The sequence below is a fragment of the Agelaius phoeniceus genome, chromosome 6 (assembly GCF_051311805.1).
Source record: "Agelaius phoeniceus isolate bAgePho1 chromosome 6, bAgePho1.hap1, whole genome shotgun sequence".
In the NCBI taxonomy this organism is placed as follows: domain Eukaryota; kingdom Metazoa; phylum Chordata; class Aves; order Passeriformes; family Icteridae; genus Agelaius; species Agelaius phoeniceus.
The window spans coordinates 42,705,964-42,729,457 of NC_135270.1; the positions used below are offsets into that span (position 1 = coordinate 42,705,964).

At 41.0% G+C, this 23,494-nt stretch overlaps 1 protein-coding gene across 1 annotated transcript in view; it reads left to right on the top strand.

Annotated features, from left to right (window-relative positions):
- The window catches only part of LOC143694394 (neurexin-3-like), a 96,154-nt gene that overhangs the window by 69,800 nt on the left and 2,860 nt on the right, over positions 1-23,494 (top strand). The window contains exon 3 of the mRNA XM_077180563.1: positions 14,971-14,988. Within this exon, the coding sequence (XP_077036678.1) occupies positions 14,971-14,988 (18 nt within the window). The remainder of the gene's footprint in view (positions 1-14,970; positions 14,989-23,494) is intronic.

Consider the following 23,494-nt stretch of genomic DNA (forward strand, 5'->3'; position numbering starts at 1 on the left):
AGTTTAATCTTTTATATCTTTCCCCCCTTCTTTTTCAGGGTGACACTCCTAAGAAAGCATGCCCCAATAGAAGTGGGTGTTGCTTTCTTTGTGAGTCATTCAAGAGACTATGTAGGAGTGAAGAAGTGGCTTTTGCTCATGCTCCATTATGCCAAATAATAAGGGAGGTTGTTTCCCTCTTGTGGGTCTGAACGAACCCAGCAGATGCACATGTACTGTCTTCTGTGTGAGGTACAGACTAGTGAAGTGGGTCTTTGACCTCACCAAGCTTAAGTCTGTGGGATATACCTTGGAGTGATCCTGTTGACCTCAGTGTTCGTCATATAAGGCCTACTTTTTTTTTTTTTTTTTTTTTTTTAACCTTACTTTTCATGATACTTTAAGGGGTTCAGCATTTGGAGTAGAATAGTGATCCACTTCCCTGGTAGATAGAAGCTACAACAGTTTCTCTTTCACTCATAACAAGCTATTAAAGTTCATGGACATTATGGCTGATAGGCAATATCCCCTCTTGGATAGCTACTTTTTCTCTAGGGTTTAAGTTGTATTACGCTGTTGAGAAGGAATTGGTGCTTCTCAAATGATGGTGTGCAGAACTGATGCTATTTGTTAGAGTTCACCTGTGGCCTTCTAGAACATGACCAAGGTAATATATTCAATATATTCTAGGCACCATAAAACAATGGGATCGCATGTTTTTAGCTCAAATTCTTATGGCTAATCCTGGAGAAAAAGAATATTCCTTATTGTCCTCACTGCAGTGACAATGGCCATGACTACTCCATGGGCAATAGAAACTGGGCAATATCACTGTAAGGCACAGATAGACACTTGAGCTGTCTGCAGTGGTGAGTGCTGTGCTCTGGGAAGGAGATGAAGCTACAATAATATCCTGGATTAGAAAGTACTCAGGGCTGGTCTACACAGTGTTTCTGCTTCTTTTATAGGGTTCTGTTGTGGTTGTGGCATGGCTGATAAGCAAAATGTCCTTAAAATGCAACATGACATAAGCAGCCAGGAAGATGCACTCAATTGTTCTCTCACTGGAAAGTCATCAGTATCTGGATCAAATATTAATCCTGTTGCTCTATACCTCCAAGCTGGCAGGCTTCCTCACCAGACTTTTGATAACCAGCAGCTGGTGGCTGCTGAAAAAAGTCCTTATAAATCTCCTTCTGTACATTTTCCTAATACAAATGTTCCATGACCGACTTGTTACAAGGGAAGATAGCAAGTGCTTCATCTGCTTCTCTATGTACTGCATGTGGTAGGTTTCTATTGGCCTATTTTTGCAACTGTGGAGTTTTTTATTACTTCCCTATGTATGCTGCCTAATATCCAGGGTTAGGTGGTACAAGGCAATGATTTACCTGCTCATCTTTTACCAAATGACAGTGTTTGGATTGTCATACTTGTCTAGATGTCTAAATGCCCTCCACTCCTCCTTCCTTCTTCCATTTTATATGAATGTGTACCAGAATTTATCAGCTCTCTTTAAATGTATGTCCTGTTTTGCATATCCAGGCTCACTTCACCAGGTGTTGCAAGGTCTTCCATGTTTGAACACAGTAAAAGCCTGACTAGTTAAAGTCCTGAGCAATTTGGTCTACTTTGACCTAGGGGAGTTGGGCAGTCAGAATTGATGGTCATGAGTGTCCCTTCAAACCTCAACTACTTTGTAATTCTGTGAACTCAAAAGGCCATGTTAGTACCTGTTTCTACATCATGTTGTGAGGTGACAATACAGAATAATCAAAATTTTTAATTTCGTTATTTCCTTGAAAACCCAGCTTGGTCAGATGCCATTTCAGAAATACTGTCCTACAATCACTCCTTGATGCAGGTAAAATAATTTCTCCTACCATCCTGGAAGGCTACTGCTTTCCAGCGATTTCTAGTGGGATCCATACTGATATATTCCTGAAGAGGAGAGAAGAGATATTACCCTTTTAGTAATTAGAAGGCATAGAAAAGAAGGTACTATCCCTCTTCCAAATTCCTCAGCAACTGTGCTTATGACGATCACTGAAATCCAAAGATGAATTGCATCTCTTTTCCCTAATTGCTATTGTTTTATTTCAGGGCAGTGTTTTCCTAGTGAAGGAAGTTTTTATTAGCTCTTTAAGTGTGGGACTGATTACTCACCTGGCAGTGAATGAGGCTCTTTAGATATAATCAGAGCAAGCTAAATGGCTTTCCCTGGTTCATGCTGCAGTTACAAACCCTGAATTGCTCAGGGAATAAAAAGGGGCTGTGGCTCTCTTTGACCTCATCAGACATGGAAGTACAGACACTCTGGAATAGCCTGATGTATGCTGCAGATTGTAAGACTTTCCTTTTCCATTATTTTAGTGCATGAGCACATAGAGCTGCATCCTGGCTGGTGAGTAATACCAGTTCCTGGAGGAGAGGTACTGGCTTTTACTCATGTAACAAGCATCTGGTGGAAATTTTCTGCAAAGGGATGGCATTTAGAAATAAGATGCTAAATTGCATTCTTTTTGTGCTTGAGACCCAGCTGAGGTACCAGTGCTAGTGTCTGACACTGTGTTTGGCACTCTTCTTGGTGGGAAGGGGGATTGTGCCCTCACAGTTGGGACAGTGCTCAACACATTTGTGTACTGTTGGAAGTCAGTTATTGATGGTGGATTTTCTGGATTCAGAAATCAGACAGCAGATGAATTGAGGGGTCTATTCATCTGTTTCCACTTAGGCTATGGAAAGACTGCTAGCTGGGAATAACTTTGAATCTTTATTGACTTACAGTGGATTTGAAGTGGTGGCTTGGAGGCTTCATACTGTTCAGCAGTGTCTTTTATATAAAAAATCTGAGATAATGAGCATGGAAGCTATTTATTGCATGCACTCTTTTCCACAGATTTAAAAAGAGTAGAGATTTTAAACCATTATTTTTTTCAGTACGAAAAAGATGTACACCTTTTTCCTACACCCTCTCTGTTTTCTGTTTTTCTGGATATGAGCTTATGTGTATTATGTTAACACATTAATCAAAAGAAAAAACAAACAATTTTTTTCTGTGTTTGAATGCTGTTAATTTTAGGGGCCTGGGCCTAGTCCATTCAATGAAGAGAGACATCTGCTGAATTCAGTGGTTATGAGGTCCTGTGATTATGCACTTGGGCCTGCATCTGCATAGATTCTGCTCTAGGCTGCAGGTCTACATTTAGACAATCACCCAAGAAAATTTAGCATTTTGAAAGATGCAGAATGCAGCTGTTTCCTGTCATTATGTTTCACATTTAGTGAAGTCAGCAGTTACTCTTTTCCAAGCAGCGCCTTTCAACAATAAACAAGGCAAATGCTTCCAATAGAATCTCCTGATGACTTCTGTTTTATTTAAATATATATATTGTAGCAGCAAATACAGCAATAACATGGAATATAAAACCCATTAACACATACTCTAAAAATTATATGTAAGTGTAGAAAGGAGAGGAAAAGAAGATGCATTTCTTCTGATTACTCATTGCTGTATTTAGGATGATTTTTGTACATTGGAGGAGCGTGCACTATATATTTTTATAGTGGAATAAATGGAGTTCTCACTTTTCAGGCACACTGGAACTCCATCCTAATTGGAATTGGAGTGAGCAAATCAATAATTGATACTTACACCAAATCCAGAGGCATGCTTAGTGCATTATAGACAGCAAGTAAATTTCAAGACAATGGTTTTAAACAATTCAGGGAGATGAGTGTCTAAAACAGGAGATTGTGAGTAGTTCCTTGGTGAAGAGACCTGCTGAAGCACAAATCTTAGCACCTGATGGCACCAAGTGGCTGACCAGAACTGTGCCTGCCTTTTTTGACGAGTCTCTCCTTTAGTGCTGGGAAGCAGCTGTGTGTGAGATAGTGTGCAGGGATTTTTCTGGATCTAAATAAAAAGGCTTAAAACCAAATGGTGTAATAAAATAGACATTGTAATAAGATACAACAAAAAGAAGAATATGGATAGTAAGTAATTTTTTTGTCACTTCAGAGGCTTGGAGTCCTGCTTTCATGCTCCATCAAATGCACCTTGGATATCATCCACTTTGAATGGATTTTCCTTCTTCTTCCCATGCTGTAGTACCTTTTATTTTGTGTAGCAAATGGAATCACTTATCTTTTCCTGATGAGTTAGGGTTTTATTTCTGTTGTAACATCCCATGGCAAAGGGAACTCCAGCAAGCTCTTGCAGTGACTGCTGCTGCTGTTGTGTGGGCTTCTGAAGCCCCAAGTACAAGGTCAACACAACAGACATGGTCTGGTTGAGTTCACTAACTCCTTGAATATGGTATTTTCTGCAAGGCACCCAATACAGAACTGAATTCCAAATTAATGCTGTCTAAATCCTGTAACAAACCTAGATTTTATTCTTTATTAACTATAATCAGTATTGAGAAATAAAGTAGGAGTTTTATCCCACTGCCTTGCTCTGTTTTTCAAGAACAGATGTATATTCTCAGGAATGCTGGTGACGTGTATAATATTAAATGATCTGGATTTGGTGGTGAAATGCTAATAATTTAGTTAGACCTTCCAACAAAGAGGTTCCATGATACTGACAATACAATAGCAAAGCCTGGACAAAGCCTGCTGGAGAAAATGCAGAAAAAGTCACCTCTTGATTTTTCTGGGAGGTCTTGCAGATGGATGTAATATGGCATTTGGGCCTTGGGATGCTGTGATGCAGCACAAAGAGTGTTTGCATATGGCACTGGTAAATACCAGGTGTAACCAGGTAAATGAAGATTCCTTGCCCTGCAAGCCTGCATGAGCTGCTGCTCCTTCAGAGCTCAGGCTGTCCTCTGAGACCAGAGATACAGGATGTTCTCCCTTCTATGGCCTGACCCCCCCAGCCTGCTGTGAGCAGGGAAGGGCTCAGGCATCCCAAGGCTCAACCAGTGGCACAGTGTCTGTCTCTCTTCCTGCCTCATGTCAGATTGAGAACTGGGGATGGGGAGTTTTCCTCTGTGTAGCTTTGCCTTTTGTTCTACAGCTTCTAACACTTGGTAGAGTAGGCTGGGCAGGAATAAGCAATGTTGACAGTGAGAGTCAGGTGGGTTTGAAGAAGGGATCCCCTTCTTTGTCCACCCTTGCTTGACTAGACTAGTCACAGCATTCTGTGCTTCCAGCTCTACCTTTTCAGATTGCTCTGAGAGGAACATTAACACCCTCTAATAACTCTGTCAGACATATCAAGGGATTTGTTTTATTAATTCCAAGACTGGGTACAGAAAATAGATTATAACTTGGGCCATTTCATAGGCTTAACAAACCTTTCTCTGCTTACTTATAATCCCCCCCCCAAATCTCCTTGGGTCAACTCCTTTTTTTGTTCTTTGTGTTGCTATTTATTGGATATTCTCATTGATGTATATGTCATAGGAAATATGGCCAAAGTTCATTTCCATCTGTCATTTTTTAGATGATAAAAAAGGAAAAGAGGCAGAACAATTTACAATGGATTTGGCAGTAGTAAATGCCTTTTGTAGCTGTCATGGTGATGTTTTGAGAACAGGACAAAGAAGAAAATCCTTAGCATGTGTGCAGGCTCTTCCTCAACAGCAGGAGACATCCTTTCCTTTGGGATATGGTGGGCAATGCCTCAGTTTCCAGTCTCTGTGCCGGCCTTGCAGGTGATGTGGACAATGGTGAAACACCATGGGCCTGGTTTCAGTGCTTTGAGCAGATTGCAGATTGTCAGCAATGAAACTAGTTTTAGTTTCTTGGGTCATATGGCTAGTTCAATTTTTCATGTATGTTTACAAGGCTACTTAAAATTAAGTTAATTTTCATGGTGGTCATCTTAGCAAACTCCACTGTTGTGCATCAGCATCATCAGGCTCTTGTTTGTCTTTGTCCTGGTAACCTCCTAGCAGAATTGCCTTTGCTGGATCTGAGAGGTCAGAGAAGAAGTAGCTATGATGGTGAATCCAGGGAAGGCATTCCTGACAGGGAGGGTATTTCATTTAGGGGCAGTCATCCAGTTGCCATCTTTTCCTGATGCCTAAATCGATTGAAACAAGAAGACCATTGGAGAGAAACTGACTCCTGTATCCCTAAGATCTCCTGTGTGTCACCTCGAGCTTACAGGAATAAGTATTGCTATGACATGATGTGGCCCCTGAAATGTCACATTAATTGATTTAGTTCTTGTTAAAGTCAAGAGAAAATTTGAGTTGTAATGGGAAGATAGTTTCAATTGTAATTAAAACATGAGGAGGCAACTGCCCATGGGGATGTTGCAAAGTTTTTGAAAGGCTTTTCAAACAGTGTGAGACTTTTCACCATGAACAGAAATCTGAATGAGAATAGGAGTTTCCAGCCATAAGTGTGGATACAGAGATGGAAGAGTGGAGCAGATACAGAGATGTCTAGGTAATGATATAGAAGTGTGACATAGAAGTATGCCTGTATGCTTTTAGAAGATCATGGGTTCTTGTTTCATCCAAGCTGGGAAGTAAAGAGAAATCATCTTCCTCTCTTTACCTAAGAAAATTGAAAAACAACTTTGTATGTGACCATGCCACTGTTCCTAATATACGAATGCCTTACAAATATTGTAGCTAAAGGCTGGAAAGTCATTTAGTCCTTCTTTTTTTTTCCTGTGAGTGGCCATTTAGGTGGAAAATCTTTGTGATTTCCAATATGTAGCACAATGAACCACATAGTGACTTCTGCTGTTTGCATGGAACATTGAAGGACAAATGGTGGTGCTTGTGGAGGAGACTGTGGTGTGTGTGCCTAACCTGGGCACATGCCATCAAGAATGTCCATGTTGTTCTGTAATGTACTTTGTTCCCTGCACACAGGGGCTGTAGCTTGTTCTTGGCTCAAGCATTTAAAGTGATTTTAAGGCAGATAAATGCTCTTTATAGGACTGCAGGCATGATACTGCTAAGAGACAGAAGAAGGGGCCTGGATCTGCACCAGGCTCTGGTGAGGTACAAGGACTGCTGGAGCAGTAGGGTGATCTTAGTCTGATTTGTCCAAAAACAGTCTGCATTTCTTACTCATAAACTTGTTTCTGATGAGAATAGTAACTTTGTTCTCATTGGAGTTTTGTTCATATTGGTACTTAGGAGCGGGAAGGACTTTTAATGGGTTTAGACCTGTGCTAAAACATACTAGTGTATAGGTAAAATATACTACATGTAGGTAACATTGGTGCCTTTTCACTACAGGTGAAGTACAGCTGCCATCTGCAGAGGATGTTGATGGGCCAGCAGTTTTCAATTTAGAAAAGAAGTGGCTAAAGCAGGAGGTGAAGGTAGATATTTATAATCAGGAGTGCTATGGAGATGCTGAATACAAAGTGCTTATTCATGTATTTTATAAAGCAACACTTTGGGGATGCCCAGTTGCAGGTTTTAAATAACAAAGAAAACCAGTTTCACATGTTTCAGAATAGACCTGACAAGTTCAAGGAGGGAGAAGTCCATCAAGGAATGATCAGCATTTTGATCATGATGCAACAACCTCTACCAGCCTCATTGCTGGAAGCTGTTGCTAATGGTAGTGTGATTTTTCTTGGTTCCTTTGACTCTTTGCTGAGTACCTGTGCATTGCTGCTGTCAGACGCTTGACTTTGGTGTCTGCCCTGCTCCATTAGTGAAGCTGCTGGCTTAGGATGCCTGGCAGTTGTTACTGATGGAATTGTCTGGGTAGAGTGTCTTTTGACTTAGAATAATAAAATCATAGAAAATGGGATTGAAAAGGTCACAAGGGCCAACTACTCTTTCCAAGACAAGCTCAGGTGAATCTGAAAAATTAATGAGAAATACTTGTCTAGTCTTTTCTTAATAGTCTTCAATGCTTTTGGCAAGCTCTCAGTGGCCAAAATAGTCCAGAGCCTCACTACCCTGCTCCTACCAATTTTTTCTGACATTAAGCCAGAACTTCTCTTTCATCATCATAAGTTTCTTCTCATTCTCTCTATGGTGAATATGAAGGACACTTTTTTTTCTGCTTGCATCTGTCCTTCAGAAGTTATATAGTTTTATATCTTTGTGATCCCCATAAGACAGGGAACATAACTGGCTGAATGTAGATGCATGAGGGTGTTGTGCAAAATAGCAGGGAGCAAATCCTCTCTTTTGTCCAGTGCCCAAACACCTAGGATGAAACATAGAGAAGTTTCCTCCTGGAGTGCTCGGGCACTAGGCAGCTTAAGTAAAGATCAACAGATTGTTTGGAGGGCACTGAGTAATTAAATTCCAGTTGGATTTTTGCTAGTAGTGGTCTACTATTGACTTTCCCCCAGCAATGTAGCCTGAGCCCTGAGGAATGCACATGAGTGTATTTGCTAGGCTGCGTGGGAGAGGATGGTACTGTCACTGAAAGCTGTGAAATCAGCAAGCAACTTTTTCTAAGAATAGTAATGACACAGAGTTAATTAGAGGGATTATTAGGAATTTGTTTTTCAATATTTTTTTTTTTTCTTGCTGGAGCCAAGTAACTCTGTGCATTAGTTTCTGAAAGCAGCAAGTATACTTAATCTATGCCATGTTGATATGAAAGCCCTTTTCTATATGGCCACATAACAGTAGCAAAACCACAGTGGTTTGCAAATGTCTCCCCAGCTAGCTTGAGCACACACTCTGCCTGAGTATTTTGGTTCCCAGAGAGGAAAAAGCTTGGCCCCCTAAGGTAAAGTCTCCATTTTGCTTAGTAGGTAAAGGCTCCACTCAAATTTCCTGTGCTTTAGAAGGTGATGTACTTGGACTTCACCTTCACTTGTACTTTGACCTGTCAAATGTGAGGTCGACTGACCTATGTCCAAGTACATCACCTTCTAAAGCACATGAGGGGAGGCTGCCCACAACATTAATGTGCACAGTATGGAGAAAAGGATTGGTGGCCTCAAATCACTGTAATTCAGATAAGATTTGAAACCAGATAAGTTTTGAAATCAAATCTCTTCACCTCATTTAAATCATGAGTGCTTTAAAATCACACAGCACTTTTAGTAGAATCAGCGAAGTTTCATTCTGCCTCTTTAAGTAATTCTTGTTGTTCTAATTCTGACATGCTAAACTGCTGTATGGTGTTCCTATAAGCTGTTAAACATCTGTCTCTTTCACTTCAGAGCTGGCTGCTTTTCAGTACTGGATGAATGAGTCCTATATTCACAGCTAATAAGTGCTTTGGGATCCCAAGTATTAGCTGTGCAAAGGCACAGTACCACAAATGTATGCAATTCTATGCAATGTATCAAGTGAATACTATTCCCAAGAGGCTGGCAGCCTAAGAGATCCCATAGGACAAAGAACACAGAGAAATGTAATTGATTGTAATGAACTTGTTTGTGTATGTGTCACCACTTATCTCTACTGAATAAAATCAGAAGTGTTCAACACTCCATTAACACAAATTACAGGGTCCTATTCTTCTGGAGTGAGACAATAAGGCCTACACCTGCTAGTACTGTGAAGTTCTTCATGATCCCAGTGTGTTGCTCAGTGACAGACATCATGGGTTGGAGTGGTCTTGGATTTGTTTCAGTATCCTAAACATTTAGCAACTTAAATATTTAGCGAATTAATCCCATGGAAAGATACCAGGGATGCATCCTACTACCAGTGTAAAACAGAAGGTATTAAGCAAACACGAAGGATGAAAATCATGACACTCTTAAAGTAATTTTCAAGTCCTTTATGGATTCAATGGAACCAAGATTTTAGCTTTTGTTAACCATACATACAACAGTCTTCAAAGTGTCTGTGTCCAGTGTGAGCACTGTATCCAGGGATGTGCTAATGCTTGAAGCTGATCTCATTACTGAGCCCATCTTTACCCAAGCAGATTGTTGTTATAAGGTGTTTGTACAATGGAGATGTTATTTCTTTTGGAGTTGCTGTAACCCTCCCTGATGGTTTTGAACCACTGTGTACTGAAGAGAAAGAAGAAGAGTCTGTAGGAGGTCTGAAGTAGGACCATGTGTTTATCTGTGCCTTAACAGACCAGATTAGGATAGAATGAGACCAAATGAGACTTGCCAAATCAGCATGTGAAATTAACACTCTGTTTGATGAAGTATCAATTTAGTGAGGAATTTGCTTTTGCCATTTTGAGGTGTTTCCAGCTGAATCAAAATGCAGCTTTTCATATTGTTAAACTGTTCCATCAGAGCTCACTTAGGTGGTAATCACCCAGTTCTGAGTCACTGGGTGACATCTCTTACTACCACACTTCAGGAGTTCAGGCTGGCTTATCGCACATCTTTTGAATCATTTCACTGATTGCCATAAATGCATCAATCTATGGTCTGAATGGTTTATGTTTATATATATATATATATATATATACACACACATACATATATATGTGTGTATATATATAATATGTCAAACTAAGTGCCTGAGTTCTCAACCAGTCATGCTTTTGTCAGTGAGATTCTACCCATATCCATTTGTGTATTTGCAGAATGATAAGAGCCAAATCTAACTTTAGAAAAGCTATTTTAGGTGTCAATATCTGAATAATCTTCAGAGTATGGTAATTTTTGTGTCTAAAAGCTGGAATTCCTCTCATTTGGGAGTGGGTCTCCTATGACAAAAAATACCTCTCAAATTTTATGGCTTTTGCCCTCCTTCTGTCTCCAGTTTCTGCCTGCTCCCCAGTCCTCTCTGTATGCTGCTGTTCAGAGTGAGATTAATAGGAGAATGCTGAAGAGCGATGCTGGAGAACTTTAGTGCCATTCACTTCTAGGTGCTTATTTCCACTTAACCTAGGATGCTTCTGCCTGCCAGGTTGTTTGTGACTGGTGAATTCAGTTAATAGCTCACAGTTCAGCTGCCAGAAGACAGGTGTCCACAGCACATCAAAAGCAGGGGACAAGAGTGAATGGATTTCAGAGATGGAAGTGAAAGTAGGTCTCTTCAAGTCAGGGTGATGAGTATTGGTAGAGCTTGTGCCTTCAAAAAGTTTGTATAGTCCTTGTCCTCCAGCTGGAGAGAGAAGTGTGCAGTCATGATACCTTCCTTTTTTTCCTAAACTTTGTGTTAAAAATGTTAGAGTGAAAAACACCTCAGATGTTGCCTGTACAGGCATAGAAATGATCTGAGCTATAATAACATTTTGCTTTGTTCCCCCTGCTCCCCTTCATCCTCCACCCCACCCAGATAGATGGCTGGGGCTTCACCAGACAAAGGCAGCAGCCCTGCTGATCCCTCTTTCAACACAGCTATTATAATCAAAGAACAAAAGCAAACACTGCTGGCTTGCGGCTCAGCCCTTTACGAAGGAGCAATAAATGGACTCTAGTGTATAGGATAAAGCAAGCTCTGCCCTGTCTTAGGTGAAGAGGCAGGCCTTTCTGTGTTTGAACTGCTCTGAGCTGAAGGAAGTGGAGAAACCTCCATCTACAGTCCCATGGTCACTGAATTTTTTTGTTGGCTCTGAGTTCTGCATGCTCCTTCTTTCATTGGAATGCTCTGCCTCCTCAGTCCCTGTGGCAGGGAGGAGGTCTGTGTAGGTGGAGGAAGGTAGTGCTAATGGAAGAGGGAGAGAATGGGGACATGTTTTAAACAGTCCTATTGTAAACAAAACAGAAAAACATCAAGAGAATTTGAAAGAATATCTCAGATGGCAGGGTCTGAAGGGGAGTCATCTCAGGTCCCCAAATCTGGTCACACTAGCTATATGCCATCTCTGTCATTTACCTTTCTTGAGGCATTAGATGTCTCCTAATTGTAGAGCCACCAGCCATAAGGTATGGTGAGTCGCTTTTGTCAATATATGCAACCACAGTTTTAATTGTGAACCAAAGTGGAATAACATTCCACACTGCAAAAGTGTGGTGGTGTTTCCTATGGGGACTTATATTTAATATTAAAAAACAGGGTTTTTTTACCCAGGTGAAAAAAATTGATTGGGCACTGGAACAGGCTCCCCAGGGAAGTGGTCACAACACCAAGCCTGACAGACCTCAAGGAGCATTTGGACAAAGCTCTCAGGCACATGGTGTGGTTCTTGGGCATGGTGCTGTGCAGGGCCAGGAGCTGGATCTGATGATCCCTGTGGGTCACTTCTAACCCAGAGTATTTTCTGCTTTGTGAGTCTGTGACTTGCATGGTAGTTTCACTTGTATGCCACAGTGGTATTTATTGTAGGCTCTTTTGTGACAACTGACTGGCTCTGTGTATTTTTTTTGTCTTTGCAAAGAAAGCAGTGCTTTCTCTTGTTGTTTTAAACTAAAAAGCAAGTAGTTTTACCATTTGTTAATCAGCATTTGCCAGCAGATACCACATGGGGGGGTGTCTGCAATACAAGAAACTCCTTCTGCATTTAGTATGGGAAGTAACACTAATGACCCGGGCTGCCATGTAGGTAAGTACTGTGGAAGTGTCACAGAGATGCAAACAGTGACTTCACTGCTGTAACTAGAGTATACAGAAATCTTTTTGGGTGGAAACTTTAAAAAAAAAAAGGTACAGAAAAAAAACCTAAGAGTCAAATCAGTCAGGATGGGGCATGCCTGCTCTTAGGGACATTGGCACAAAAAAAAGACAGGTAAAAAGAAATCCCCTTGCTGTTACTTGCCATTGAGAAACTAAATTTTAGAGATGCTTATGTTAGCTTTTAGCACTTCATCATTTCCCTTGTTAACACCTTCATGACCTGTTTAATTCTCACACAGTTAAGTAAATATTATTTCAAGCAGTGTATCAGTTACAGCCCACTGCCTCTTCTCTTACTTGCTTAGTGTGTTTATCCCTTGCTAACCTGTGGCCAGCTCTTTCCTTTGCCTTTTCTATCTGCTGATAGTTTTTATTTCCCAACCACCCCACAGATTTCCTGCTGGAGCACAGACACCCTGGTGAAGCTTCCTGCTGTTCCAGGCCCCCATTGGTACCCTGGACTGCAGCAGTGCCTGCTCCATTGTCAGGTGTGCAGGGAGGCTCAGGGGACAACATGGGTCAAGGACTTTTTACCTGCTTAGGATAGCATTTCAAGTAGATGCTGGATTATCAGAAACATTTGCAGTACCTTATGGTAATCACTTCTACCTCTTCTGAGATACGTGATCATCTCTAACAGCCACTGATATTTCCCCAAGCAGCCCATCAGCTTAAGACTGCTCCTAGCAGTGGACTTGTAAATTCTTTGTCATCATTTTCACATCCTGGAGTGGTGTTTAAGGGTCTCCTCCTCCCTTCTGCCCCTGCTATCACCTTCTTTTGTTTTCCATCCTCAGTGCATGCATTGCTCCCTGACACTTGTTTTCTTTTCCTACCTAAAAGTAATTACTTTCAGGTAAACTTTCAGTGCTTAGTGTCCTTAGGCCTGCCTAGACCCTGGTTCTTAGATGCAATTATGGGCTAAAAGAGGAAAGGCAGCAAGTAATCCACATCAGATCTGCCATATGTGTTTAGTAAAAGCTATGGAATTTAAATGAATTGATGCAACAGTCCCTCCCCTCTTTGTGCATTGTTTTATTTGGGTTGTCACCTCCTTAGGAAAGGACAGCTTGATACATGGATGATGTTCCACAGAGACTTTTCCTCAAATGGTTTTGGAGCCATTAAAAAGTGATAAGCAGGAAGCAGCATGCACGGGAATCACTCACCACTGAATGGCTGAGGAGAAGAAGTGCCACCAGTTTCACAGGAACACAGTGGGTTTGGACAGGAAGGTGGAATACTGATGGAAATTGGAGGGCACACTGGGAGAAGGAGAATATAGCCTTAGACCTTAGTGTGAAGCCAGTGCACTCAGTATGTCATGCTCCTGGATCCCAGACTACTTCTCCTTTTGTGGCAAAAGTAATCTGGGATCTGTAGTCCAAATCATTACTGTATTTCTTTGAAGCCTTACTGCAAAGGTGGTAACCCCACCCATGCCCAACTCCTGGACAAGGGTACAAGCTTCCAGGGGAGAATGTTGTCTATGGACTTCTATGGACCTGGCCTCTCTGTTTCCACAAGCAAGTTGTTTTTTTTTTTTGTTTTTTGTTTTTTTTTTTTTTTTGGAGGGCTTCCTTGTAAGGAAAATATTAATCTAATCCTATGAGATTTCATGAGATCCTCCCTCTTGGTATTATGATAAATGTAGCTTATTCAGAGGAAGAATAAACTTGGGATGCTAAAAAAGTTATGAGACGCATTTGGTTAAAGTATTTTCTTTGGAATTGGTGGGCTCTGCCCAAAACAGACAGTACATTCAAATATATATGCCTTCTCTGTTAGCAATACTATGAATTACATAGTCTTGCTCCTTCCTTTTTAAATGACTTATTTATTTTGAAATTTATGTGATTGATTCTGAAAAGTGGTCTTATACCACAGAGAGAAAAAGTACCAAATGACACCTTTTCTGAATTTAGCGTCTTGAGAAAGACAATATGTGCAGAGCTCTGGCACACTTCCTTCTCCCCCACTTCTACTACTGTCTGCAATGAAGGATGTTTTTTGGAAGATGGTGGGCAGAAAGAATGAAAAGGAATGGGCTCTCTTCTAAACTTTGGGACTATGTTGTTTGTCTTACACCTGGTCATAAATTCACATGGCCCCTTATGAAAGGGGAGCAGGTTATTTCTGTTTTTCTGGAAACTTGCTTGAATTTATGTGCTATAGAAGCCTTCTGCAGGCAGGTTGGTTTTTGTTTCTCTCTTTTGCATTTGTGTGTGTGAAAAACATAGAATATTTTAACTAATATTCTTGCAGGAACTGATGTGGCTTGGTTCTATCTGATTCCAGGAACTCTCTCTCCGGACAGATATGGTGCTGGATTCACTTTTACATGCACAGTGGAGAGGGAGCCAGTGCCTCCTCCCTTGCATGGCGGCGTGCTTGGATGCAGATGGGTGGCCTTCAAACAAACCTAATTACTTCTGGTTTTGCATGAAATTGATTTCCATGCAAGGATGCTGAGTTGCTGTGTGCATCTCTAATGGCTTTTTTTCTCTTCTCTTTCTTTCTCTTTCTTTTCTCCCTTCTGCTTGCCATGAACGCACCTCGACAGATGTCAATCATATTCCAGGTAAGTGTTACTTTTGCTGAGCTGAAAGGCTGTTCCTCAAGGAGTGGTGGTAAGTTACCAAGGCAGGTCTCATCCTGCTTCCTGCTGGACATCACAAGGTCTGGACTGCACAGGCTTTGCTGAAAGAAGGCCTTCATCGTAGCAAAGGTCACAAACTTCCCTCTTCAGAGACTACATTGTGCTGGTCAGTTAAAGGGATGCTTTCTTAATGAAAATTACATTGAGAATGGTTGCTTGTATTGCTAGTTGAACCTGGCATTGAAAACTGCATTATATACAATTTATTTCTGATACATCTCTGTGTAGTCTGGCATAAAAATCTAGTTTAGTCATTTTCTTTCTCCTACTGCAGTCTACTCCATTTGCTACTCCCACTGATAACATGTTGCATTTCAGTTCTACTAACAAAGGGGGTTTTTGTTGTTGTTTTATTTTACATTTTTATAAACCAGTGAGTATATATCTGGCTGAATCTGAATGTGTGATCTTATTTAGATATCAAAATTTTATTCCCAGTAAAGCACAAATGATTTAAAAGGAAAAATGAATGTGTGTTTGACATGCTTGTTTATATGTGCAGTTCTCCCACAACAGCATATGTTACCACAGAGAACTCCAAACCTCCCTCCTCAGATTGCTGCTCATTGTTGAGAGTATCAGGGTCCCCCAACTTCAGCTACAAGTGTTAGATGGAGTAGGCTACTTTACTCTAGTCCACATTTTGTTGCCAATGAAACTTTAGAAATTAATTTTTACTTTACACTTGGGCAGTTCCACCTGCTTTATCATTATGTTAAATGCAAATGAGAGCCCAAGAAAACACCTATCATTGCCCTGACTGGAATGGGATAATGGGCAAGTCAGAGCTCTTTTACTTCTCAGCTTCCTGCATAACTTTTGCTAAACCTAACCTGGAATGAGTTACCTGGATCTGGAATGTGTTCTCTGTTCAATTTGCTTATTTTCTACACTTGGATAATCAGATCTTGTGCATCACTTCAGAGAGATGCAGGGAGGGCCTGTCACTTGGGTATTTTCCTGGCATATTTAGCCTTTTGGCTTCTCTCATCAGCCACCTTTTTGTTCTGCTGAGACCTTCTGCATTCTGTGTGCATCTCACCTGACAGCAGTGGGAACAGAAGTGGCCGAATGGCAAATGTCACCTGGCACCCTTTGGAAAGAAAGGCTCTGTTAACTTTGATCTTTTCAGTTATCTACGAGGCTGAAACTGTACCAGCTCTGCCCCAGTCTGAGGTGTCCAGGAACTCCTGTTTCCTCTTGTCTTGGCAGGGTCTGACAGGACATGCACCAAAGGCTTCGAGATACAAGTCTCTCCACAGCATCCTGAAGATGTTGATGTGTGTGGCAGAGAAGGATGAGTGAGTTGGGAAAGCATGGCCTTGCTATCCTCTACCAGTAGGACACATTATATTATGCTAGTAATGAGCATATAAATAATATCAGGTTCATCTCCCGGTGTACAGGAGCTGAGAGCATCACTGGTAGGAGCCCAAGCACAGGTGGCACATCCAGTACAGGACTCTAGTGCTGTTAGTGTGGGCACCATGGAGCAGTCCATCCTTCTGCTCTCTGACTGTGCTCTTATGCCCTATTGCCCTGTAGTCTCATGATTTATATGCTTGGATATGCATTTTTTATTCTTCCCATTGCTCATACACATGTTCTTGTTTTCAGGACTGGTATGTGCTTTCTCATGTGGAATTTTAGTCACATGTGGATTTCTAGTGACATATGGATGCTTTTTCATGTGTTCTGTCAATCATCTGTATATTTTCACTCTGACAATTACCCATACCTCATTACAAGGCTCTGTCACTGTTCACTCCGGGGCACTCTCATCCCTCTGTTCCTCTCACCCTTGAGGGGGCATGGCACTGCTGTGGGATTGTGCAGTGACATGGACCTCCAGGGGGGTTTGGCTCTGCACTTCTCCTCTGCAAAGCTATGCCAACACTTTCTACCTATTTGGCCATCCAGCTATCTATATTGCAAGGACAGAGCCTCAGGCCCCTATCAAAATGGTTACTTTAACCATCTACTGTTTGAAAGACAAATTAGGGATTTTATGTGCTTGTGGTAACTACCCACAGGCAGCAGAAGGGTTGTGAAGAGCCCATTGATTAAATAAGTATTCATTATTGTTGAATAGACTGGTTCGAACTAATTCCCCACTAAGAGGAGGTAGCTGTGAATAGGCTGGGGCTAGCAGCAGTGGGCACCTCAGGGTTCTGCTGGGTGCAGTTACTCCAAGGTGCAAAGAGGTTGTTTATTTTTAAAGTAAACAGAAATGTGTACCATAAGCCTTTCCTGGCTGTGAAGTCTCTGCTTGTGCAGAAGGACACTCCAGCAACAGGGGCTCATTGCCATATTCTTCTCAAGAGCCAACTTGATCCCATCTGGCTTATTTCACATATAAAAGAAGTTTGTCAGATGTCAGCCCACCTTTCCTGCAAGTGTAATAAAACACCACCACCACATTTTGAACAGTGCCACAGAGTTGGGATTGTTGCTGTCTGCACTTGGCTGGGTCACTGACTCGCTGTGTCATGTAGAGGAGAAATAGCTTCTTTCAGTACTTCAGTTTTCCCTTTGGGGTTATAGCTACAGCCTCACCTCTCGTTCACAACCTGGTATGACTGCTGGGGCCGAATATTATGGGATTTAAGAGCCTTAGTACAGAGGTTAAGTGCCTGGCTGGGAAGTGGCATGCAGCACAGACCAGAATGAATGCCTCTGTCACTTCTGCACAGTATCTGCTGCTTTCTTTGCACCTTCTCTTCTTTACCAGTCGTATAGATTCTGAAAGATAAGTAGTTGGAAAAAGGCCAATAGATCAAAGAGAAAGTTATATGCTCCTGTCTCTCCCTATTTTTTTTTTTTTTTTTTTTTTTTTTTTTTTTTTTTTTTTTTTTTTGTGGAAGGATATGTGGAGGAGAAAGAACTAAATATGGTTCCTTGATATTATGGAGGCTGTTACTGATACCTAGGTAGGGTGGTGTCAGAGTTTAAACAGTGCTTTTCCTATTCATACCATGCTATTGCAGGAGAGATTTTTAAATGCTTATGAGGAAGAGGCTAAGAGATTAAGTTCTAGACATTTGGCTGTCATGATTTTACTGCTGACTAGTGTTTGCATATAACTGAATGGACAAAACCAAGCAGACATTACCTGGGTAGTTTCCAGAGGAAAAATTAGTCTTGTTTACCTGAACAAATCCTTCATAGAGACACAGAGATCATTGAAAACATAAGCATATTAGCACATTTTTGATCCAGGTCTTTAATCTTTCAAATGCCATCTTTCCATGCTTCTTTCCCTTCTTTATCTCAGGTCTGCTGTTATGGTTGGTCTCCCTTATTCCATGTCATAGGGTCATTTAAGCAGTACCTGTATGCTGGCTTCTGCTTCCTTAAAGAAGAACTCTGTTTTTGGGCCATGAAAATGATAGGTTTCAGCCCATCTGAAGTTTCCTGTTTGCAGAAGGTACTAGGTCAGAGTCAGAATCCAGCTCTGCATTATTGTCAGTGCCACTCATTGGGATTTTGAAACTAGTAGGTATGAGCTTAGGTTCTTCATAGGTGTCACCATTATTTTGATTCTTGCATGCTCTTTGCACAGATACTGTCCCCTAATGTGATTTTCTTACACTGGAATGTGAATGTTTTTAGTTGCATGCAAACCCATTTGCAAAAATATGGCAGTAGTACTCACTGGGGTGAGAGCAAGAATCCCTCTATCCTGGAAGTGTCTTTTTATGAAAGAAGATGCTTTGGAGGAAGTTTAAGAAACTATGGTAGCATAGGTCTTGTCTCAATACATTGGTGTTTCCTGGTAATTACTATTTTAAGGACTTTCTGACCTATGTTGCATCCAGATTGTGTTCTGCAGTCACTGATGGGCATATTTTTTCTGGATATATCCAGTCTTTGTTTTTCTTAATCCACTTGTATTTTTTAACTCCACTGTATCCTGTGATAACAAGTCTCATTGTTTAATCATTGAAATGTGGAAAGTACTTTATTTCAGTTGTTTCTACACCTGTTACTTGAGAATTTCATTCAGTGACTTCTATTTTTTTTTTTGTTTCCCACAAATCAGGAAAAATCTATTTCCTGTTCACCTGCTCTGTCTCAATTGGGGTTTTATCTCAATCATATATATTGTCAGAGATATCTTTGCTAAGCTGAAAAATTATATTCCACATCTAAAAGTTATTTTCCCAACTTTTGCACCTACTTAATCAGGTGCTCTGATTTGCAGTGATACACATTTTGTGGATTGGATAAAATTCATTCACTCTCAGGTCTTGCACATGCACTCTCACATTCTCTTGTGCATGTGGCCATCTTTGCGAACACTTGCATGTTTGTTTTCAAACACCACCATGGTTTTAGCTCTTCCTATGCAAATACTTACAGGAGAGTGCTGCATGGAATATCAGAATATTGTTTTTGCTGGGAGTGAGAGGAGATAGTGTTTTTTTCACTATTGCTTCTATAGATGTTGGGGTAAACAACTTTCCCTTTGGTTTCTATCTCATGTTCTTATTCCTTTGATCACGCAAAGTAGATGCCATTCACCCTGACTCACTGCCCCTGATAGTGACAAAACCTATCCTGGAATTACATAGCAGAGGGAGCAAAGGGGATGGGAAAGAGGAGCTAGCACAGCTGTTGTGTGTAATTGGATTGGAAGTGGGCCTGCGGCTACAATAACAAAACTGCACTCCCGGCTGGGCTCGCTGCTGGGGCCTGAGAGCAGCCCCTTGGCTGTCATGTGTGTCATGCTTGAACCAAACAGAGCTGACCTCCCCAGCCTGTGCTACTGCTTTGCTGGCTTAGAAGGAAAAGGCCCCATGTACAGCAGCAGCCAAGAAATCAGGTTACTTTCTTGGCAGAGCTGACCTGTCTAGCAGGAATAAGGTCTGAACTAGGCTGCAGAATGATTTTGCTTCCTTATCCATTCTTCACATCTCTTGAGACAAGAATTTTGCTGCTTCTTCTGAGTCCCATTGTTTGGCTCTGCTGGAATGTCCTCTTTTTTGATACCTAGGAATTCTTACGGAGTTTTCCTTGGACTTTTGGTTTTTGAGAACCTCAAGATACCTATTTCATGAAGACCATGTAGAAGACAAAGATCTTGTCAACTCTCTTTCCTAATAGAAAAGGAAACTGCCTATAGAGCTGGGATATGAGGTTCAGAGTAGAGAAAAGCCTATTTCTTAAGGAACTGCTAGTTTTAGGATATTCAGAAAGGAGAGGAAAACAACAGACTCCAGTACTCATCTGGGTGCTCTTTTCTATAGTGGATGTCATTTTATTTCTGGAGGAGTCCCTGGTTTGCATGATTTCTTTCTTCAGCTTTGGCATAAAGGATTTTGTGCATATCCTGGACTAGAGGATTTGATGTCCTCTCTCAGACATACATTGCAGCTGGCCCTGCTATTATCTGAATGGGTCATGCAGCCTGACACCCTGAAAAAAAATCCTCTCTGGGCACACTTGCCCCAGGGGAGATCTGGGTTGCTGCTGCCTGGCAGTCTCTTTTCCCACTCATTAAGAGCTTTTGGGCTAATCATTTGGTAGCATCATTAAAAGGGAAATACTGAGGCTGCCTGCCATAACAGAGCAATTCAGCAGTGCGTGCACACCCACGCACATGTGCACACCCCCACATCATGGGCCCAGGAGCACAGGACAAGCTATAATTAACTAGATGAACAAGTCTATCTTCCTTTGTTGCTGCAATCACTTGTCACTCTCAGCTGTGTTTTGTGCTATCCTCACCTTCTTATGTTTTGTAGCTTTATTTTCCATTTTAAGTGCTAAGTAGTAATGGGGTGGGAAGGAGCAGGCTTCAAACTGTTTCCAAGGTTTCCCATATTTTCTCCCCCACACTGAAAATTGCCCCTAGCAAACCCTTAAAGATGAGGACTGCTGTTTAACTACATTGCTCTTTCATATCATTGTATTCTGAAGCTACTTTTAAAAATGTCCTTCTGGCTTCATAAGTATCCAGTGTTAGCCCTTGGTACTTTGTACAATTAGAGCCACTTAATTTTACTATTTTGATATAAAAAGCAGATGGTTTACAATTATTTTTTTAAAATGTAGTTTAAGATGTTTCTTTGAAATCAAGGGAGCTTAATTTTAAACTTTAAGAAAATAATACTGATTGGGTAGTAGGTTAAAGAAATATTAAAAAACCTCCCAGACTGAAATAGGAAAAGTCAGTTGTGGCAGGCATAAATCATGGCCAGAGAGCAGAGTTTGGGTCTGTCTGCCCTCAGCAATGGACATATTTTAATAACAAACTGATGTTCTGAAGAAACAGACTGCTTTCTCTTCACATTACTGCTGAATGTTCAAAGAAACTGGGCGTCGAGAGGCTGAGTACAAGCAGATGTTTATCTAAAAAACCTGTTGAAAGGTTCCTTCTGAAGCCATGTGCTTGTCCTTACTGCCACTCATGTTTGAAGTTCAGGAATAGAAAGTCACCATATTCTTGACTTGGACATAAAATTTCTTTACAGGCAGATAAACCATTTATTCTGAGGTTTTCCTAAGCCTTTTCCAGACTACTTAGTACACATCAATTTTGTTGGGCAGCAGTTCTGTCCAGCCAGTAAATAATTATAAAGACGACTAAATTGGTTTAGAAAAAGCATGAAACCCCTTGGCTACTAGAGCTCATGCAGATTTTTATCAGCCTTTTGCAAGTTCTGCACTGGCTGGCTTTCCTTACAGCTGTGGCTATAAAGTTTCTTGTTGAAAAAATCCAAGATTCAAAGGAAAATGTGTTTTACCTGGGTTTAGGTGGAAAATCAGATTTTCTTATAGGATTGTTCTGAAATGGGATGCCTATTGGCACAAACATTCTGATGGTAGAATATGTGAATAATGTGCATTGGGGCCTAATGAGTTCATTTGTATTGTGAGCATGCTGAAAAATTTGCTTGTGTTTTATGACTGCTGCCCAAATAGCATGCTGATAGGTGTCCCCATTGATCTGGAAAAAGCTGGTCTAGTTTGCAGGTCTGAACAATTTGTACAGTTCTTGCATTGGTTTGTTGGATGCCACATTAGTTTCTTACAGTCCAATAGCAAGTGTTACTGCTTTCCACCTCGCGGTGCCTTTGACTTTTATGATTTGAAAATTGTTTTAGTATCTTGTCATGTCTTGAAACTGATGTAAAGGTGAGACAACTATGTCAGTTCACATTTTCCACGTTGATTTTACTCTGACTGATTTGAGGCCTTTGTTACACATGTTGCAAATGTCACAGATTTTATATCTCAATGGTTGAAGGTTTTGGTTGTTAATGACATTTACTTGGAGATAAATACACTCATTTTCACTCTTACTTAAAATGCAAGGCAGGAATATTTTCAGATGAGAAAAGCTGATATTTTATTTCATCATTTATATTTTTATTTTATCTAATAATGAATCTGGAATTCTCTTGGTATTCTTTGTTAAAATAAGGGTCTCTGTCTATGGACAATGTATGATACAATACTGTTTTTTTGTTCTGTCTCCAAGTCCACCCTCCTTTTTCTTCCTATTTTAAAAAATGAAAAAAAAATAGCCATTGAGGGGGGAAGGGCATTATTTTTCATTAATCTCCCTGCTTTCCTGGTCGAGTTGGGACTAGAAGATCAAGAGGTGCATACAATACCGGTACCATGGCTGCTGTGGTATTTCACATCTGTGAAGAAGCAGAAAATGCCAGAATATTTCTTAGGGATACTTTCTTCTACAGATATTTGAACCAAGGCCAAATCAGGGGCCACAACATTGCATTTCTTTGGGGGTGTGCTCACTCCTCAGCCCAGGCAAAGGGCTTGTGGGGATGCATCTGGCTGATGTGCCTGACAGATAGGGCACGTGGCATTGGCCTTCTGGGGATAAGGACACAAAGGGGTGTTGACTTTCCTGACCTTTTGAGATTTTTAAAGCTCCTCTGTGACTGGTGGAGGGAAAATGGATCTTTTTCTGGAGTGATTTATGGTGTTTAATGTAGACTCTTGCTTTGAACCTTCTCTGGGGGTTTCTCTTTGTGCCCAAGTGGACAAACCCCCTGCCATCCCCAGTAGCTGCACCTGTTGTTGCTGGGCCTCTTAGGTGTGACTTTCCTTTCCCACAGTGTACAAGGCCTCAGGATCCCCATCTCCACTTTGGATCTGATGTCCCCTTCCTGTTCAGCCAGCTTCTGCTGCATGTCATACTGACACCTTCTAGCCCTTTCACTTTTTTTTGCATTGGTACAGGGATTCTGCGCATTATGGGTCCCTAACAATTATACTTTTGTCTTCCTGCCTTTTATGGTGACTTTCAAGTGTCCCTTTGATCAGGGATTTGGCTGTCAAGAATGATGGGGTCAGTAGCCATAAATAGAGACAAAAATTCAACCCACTCTCCTAGCAGAGCAAATGATTCACTGAATTATATCTTGTAAATTAAACCAGAAGTGTCCTACAGTAT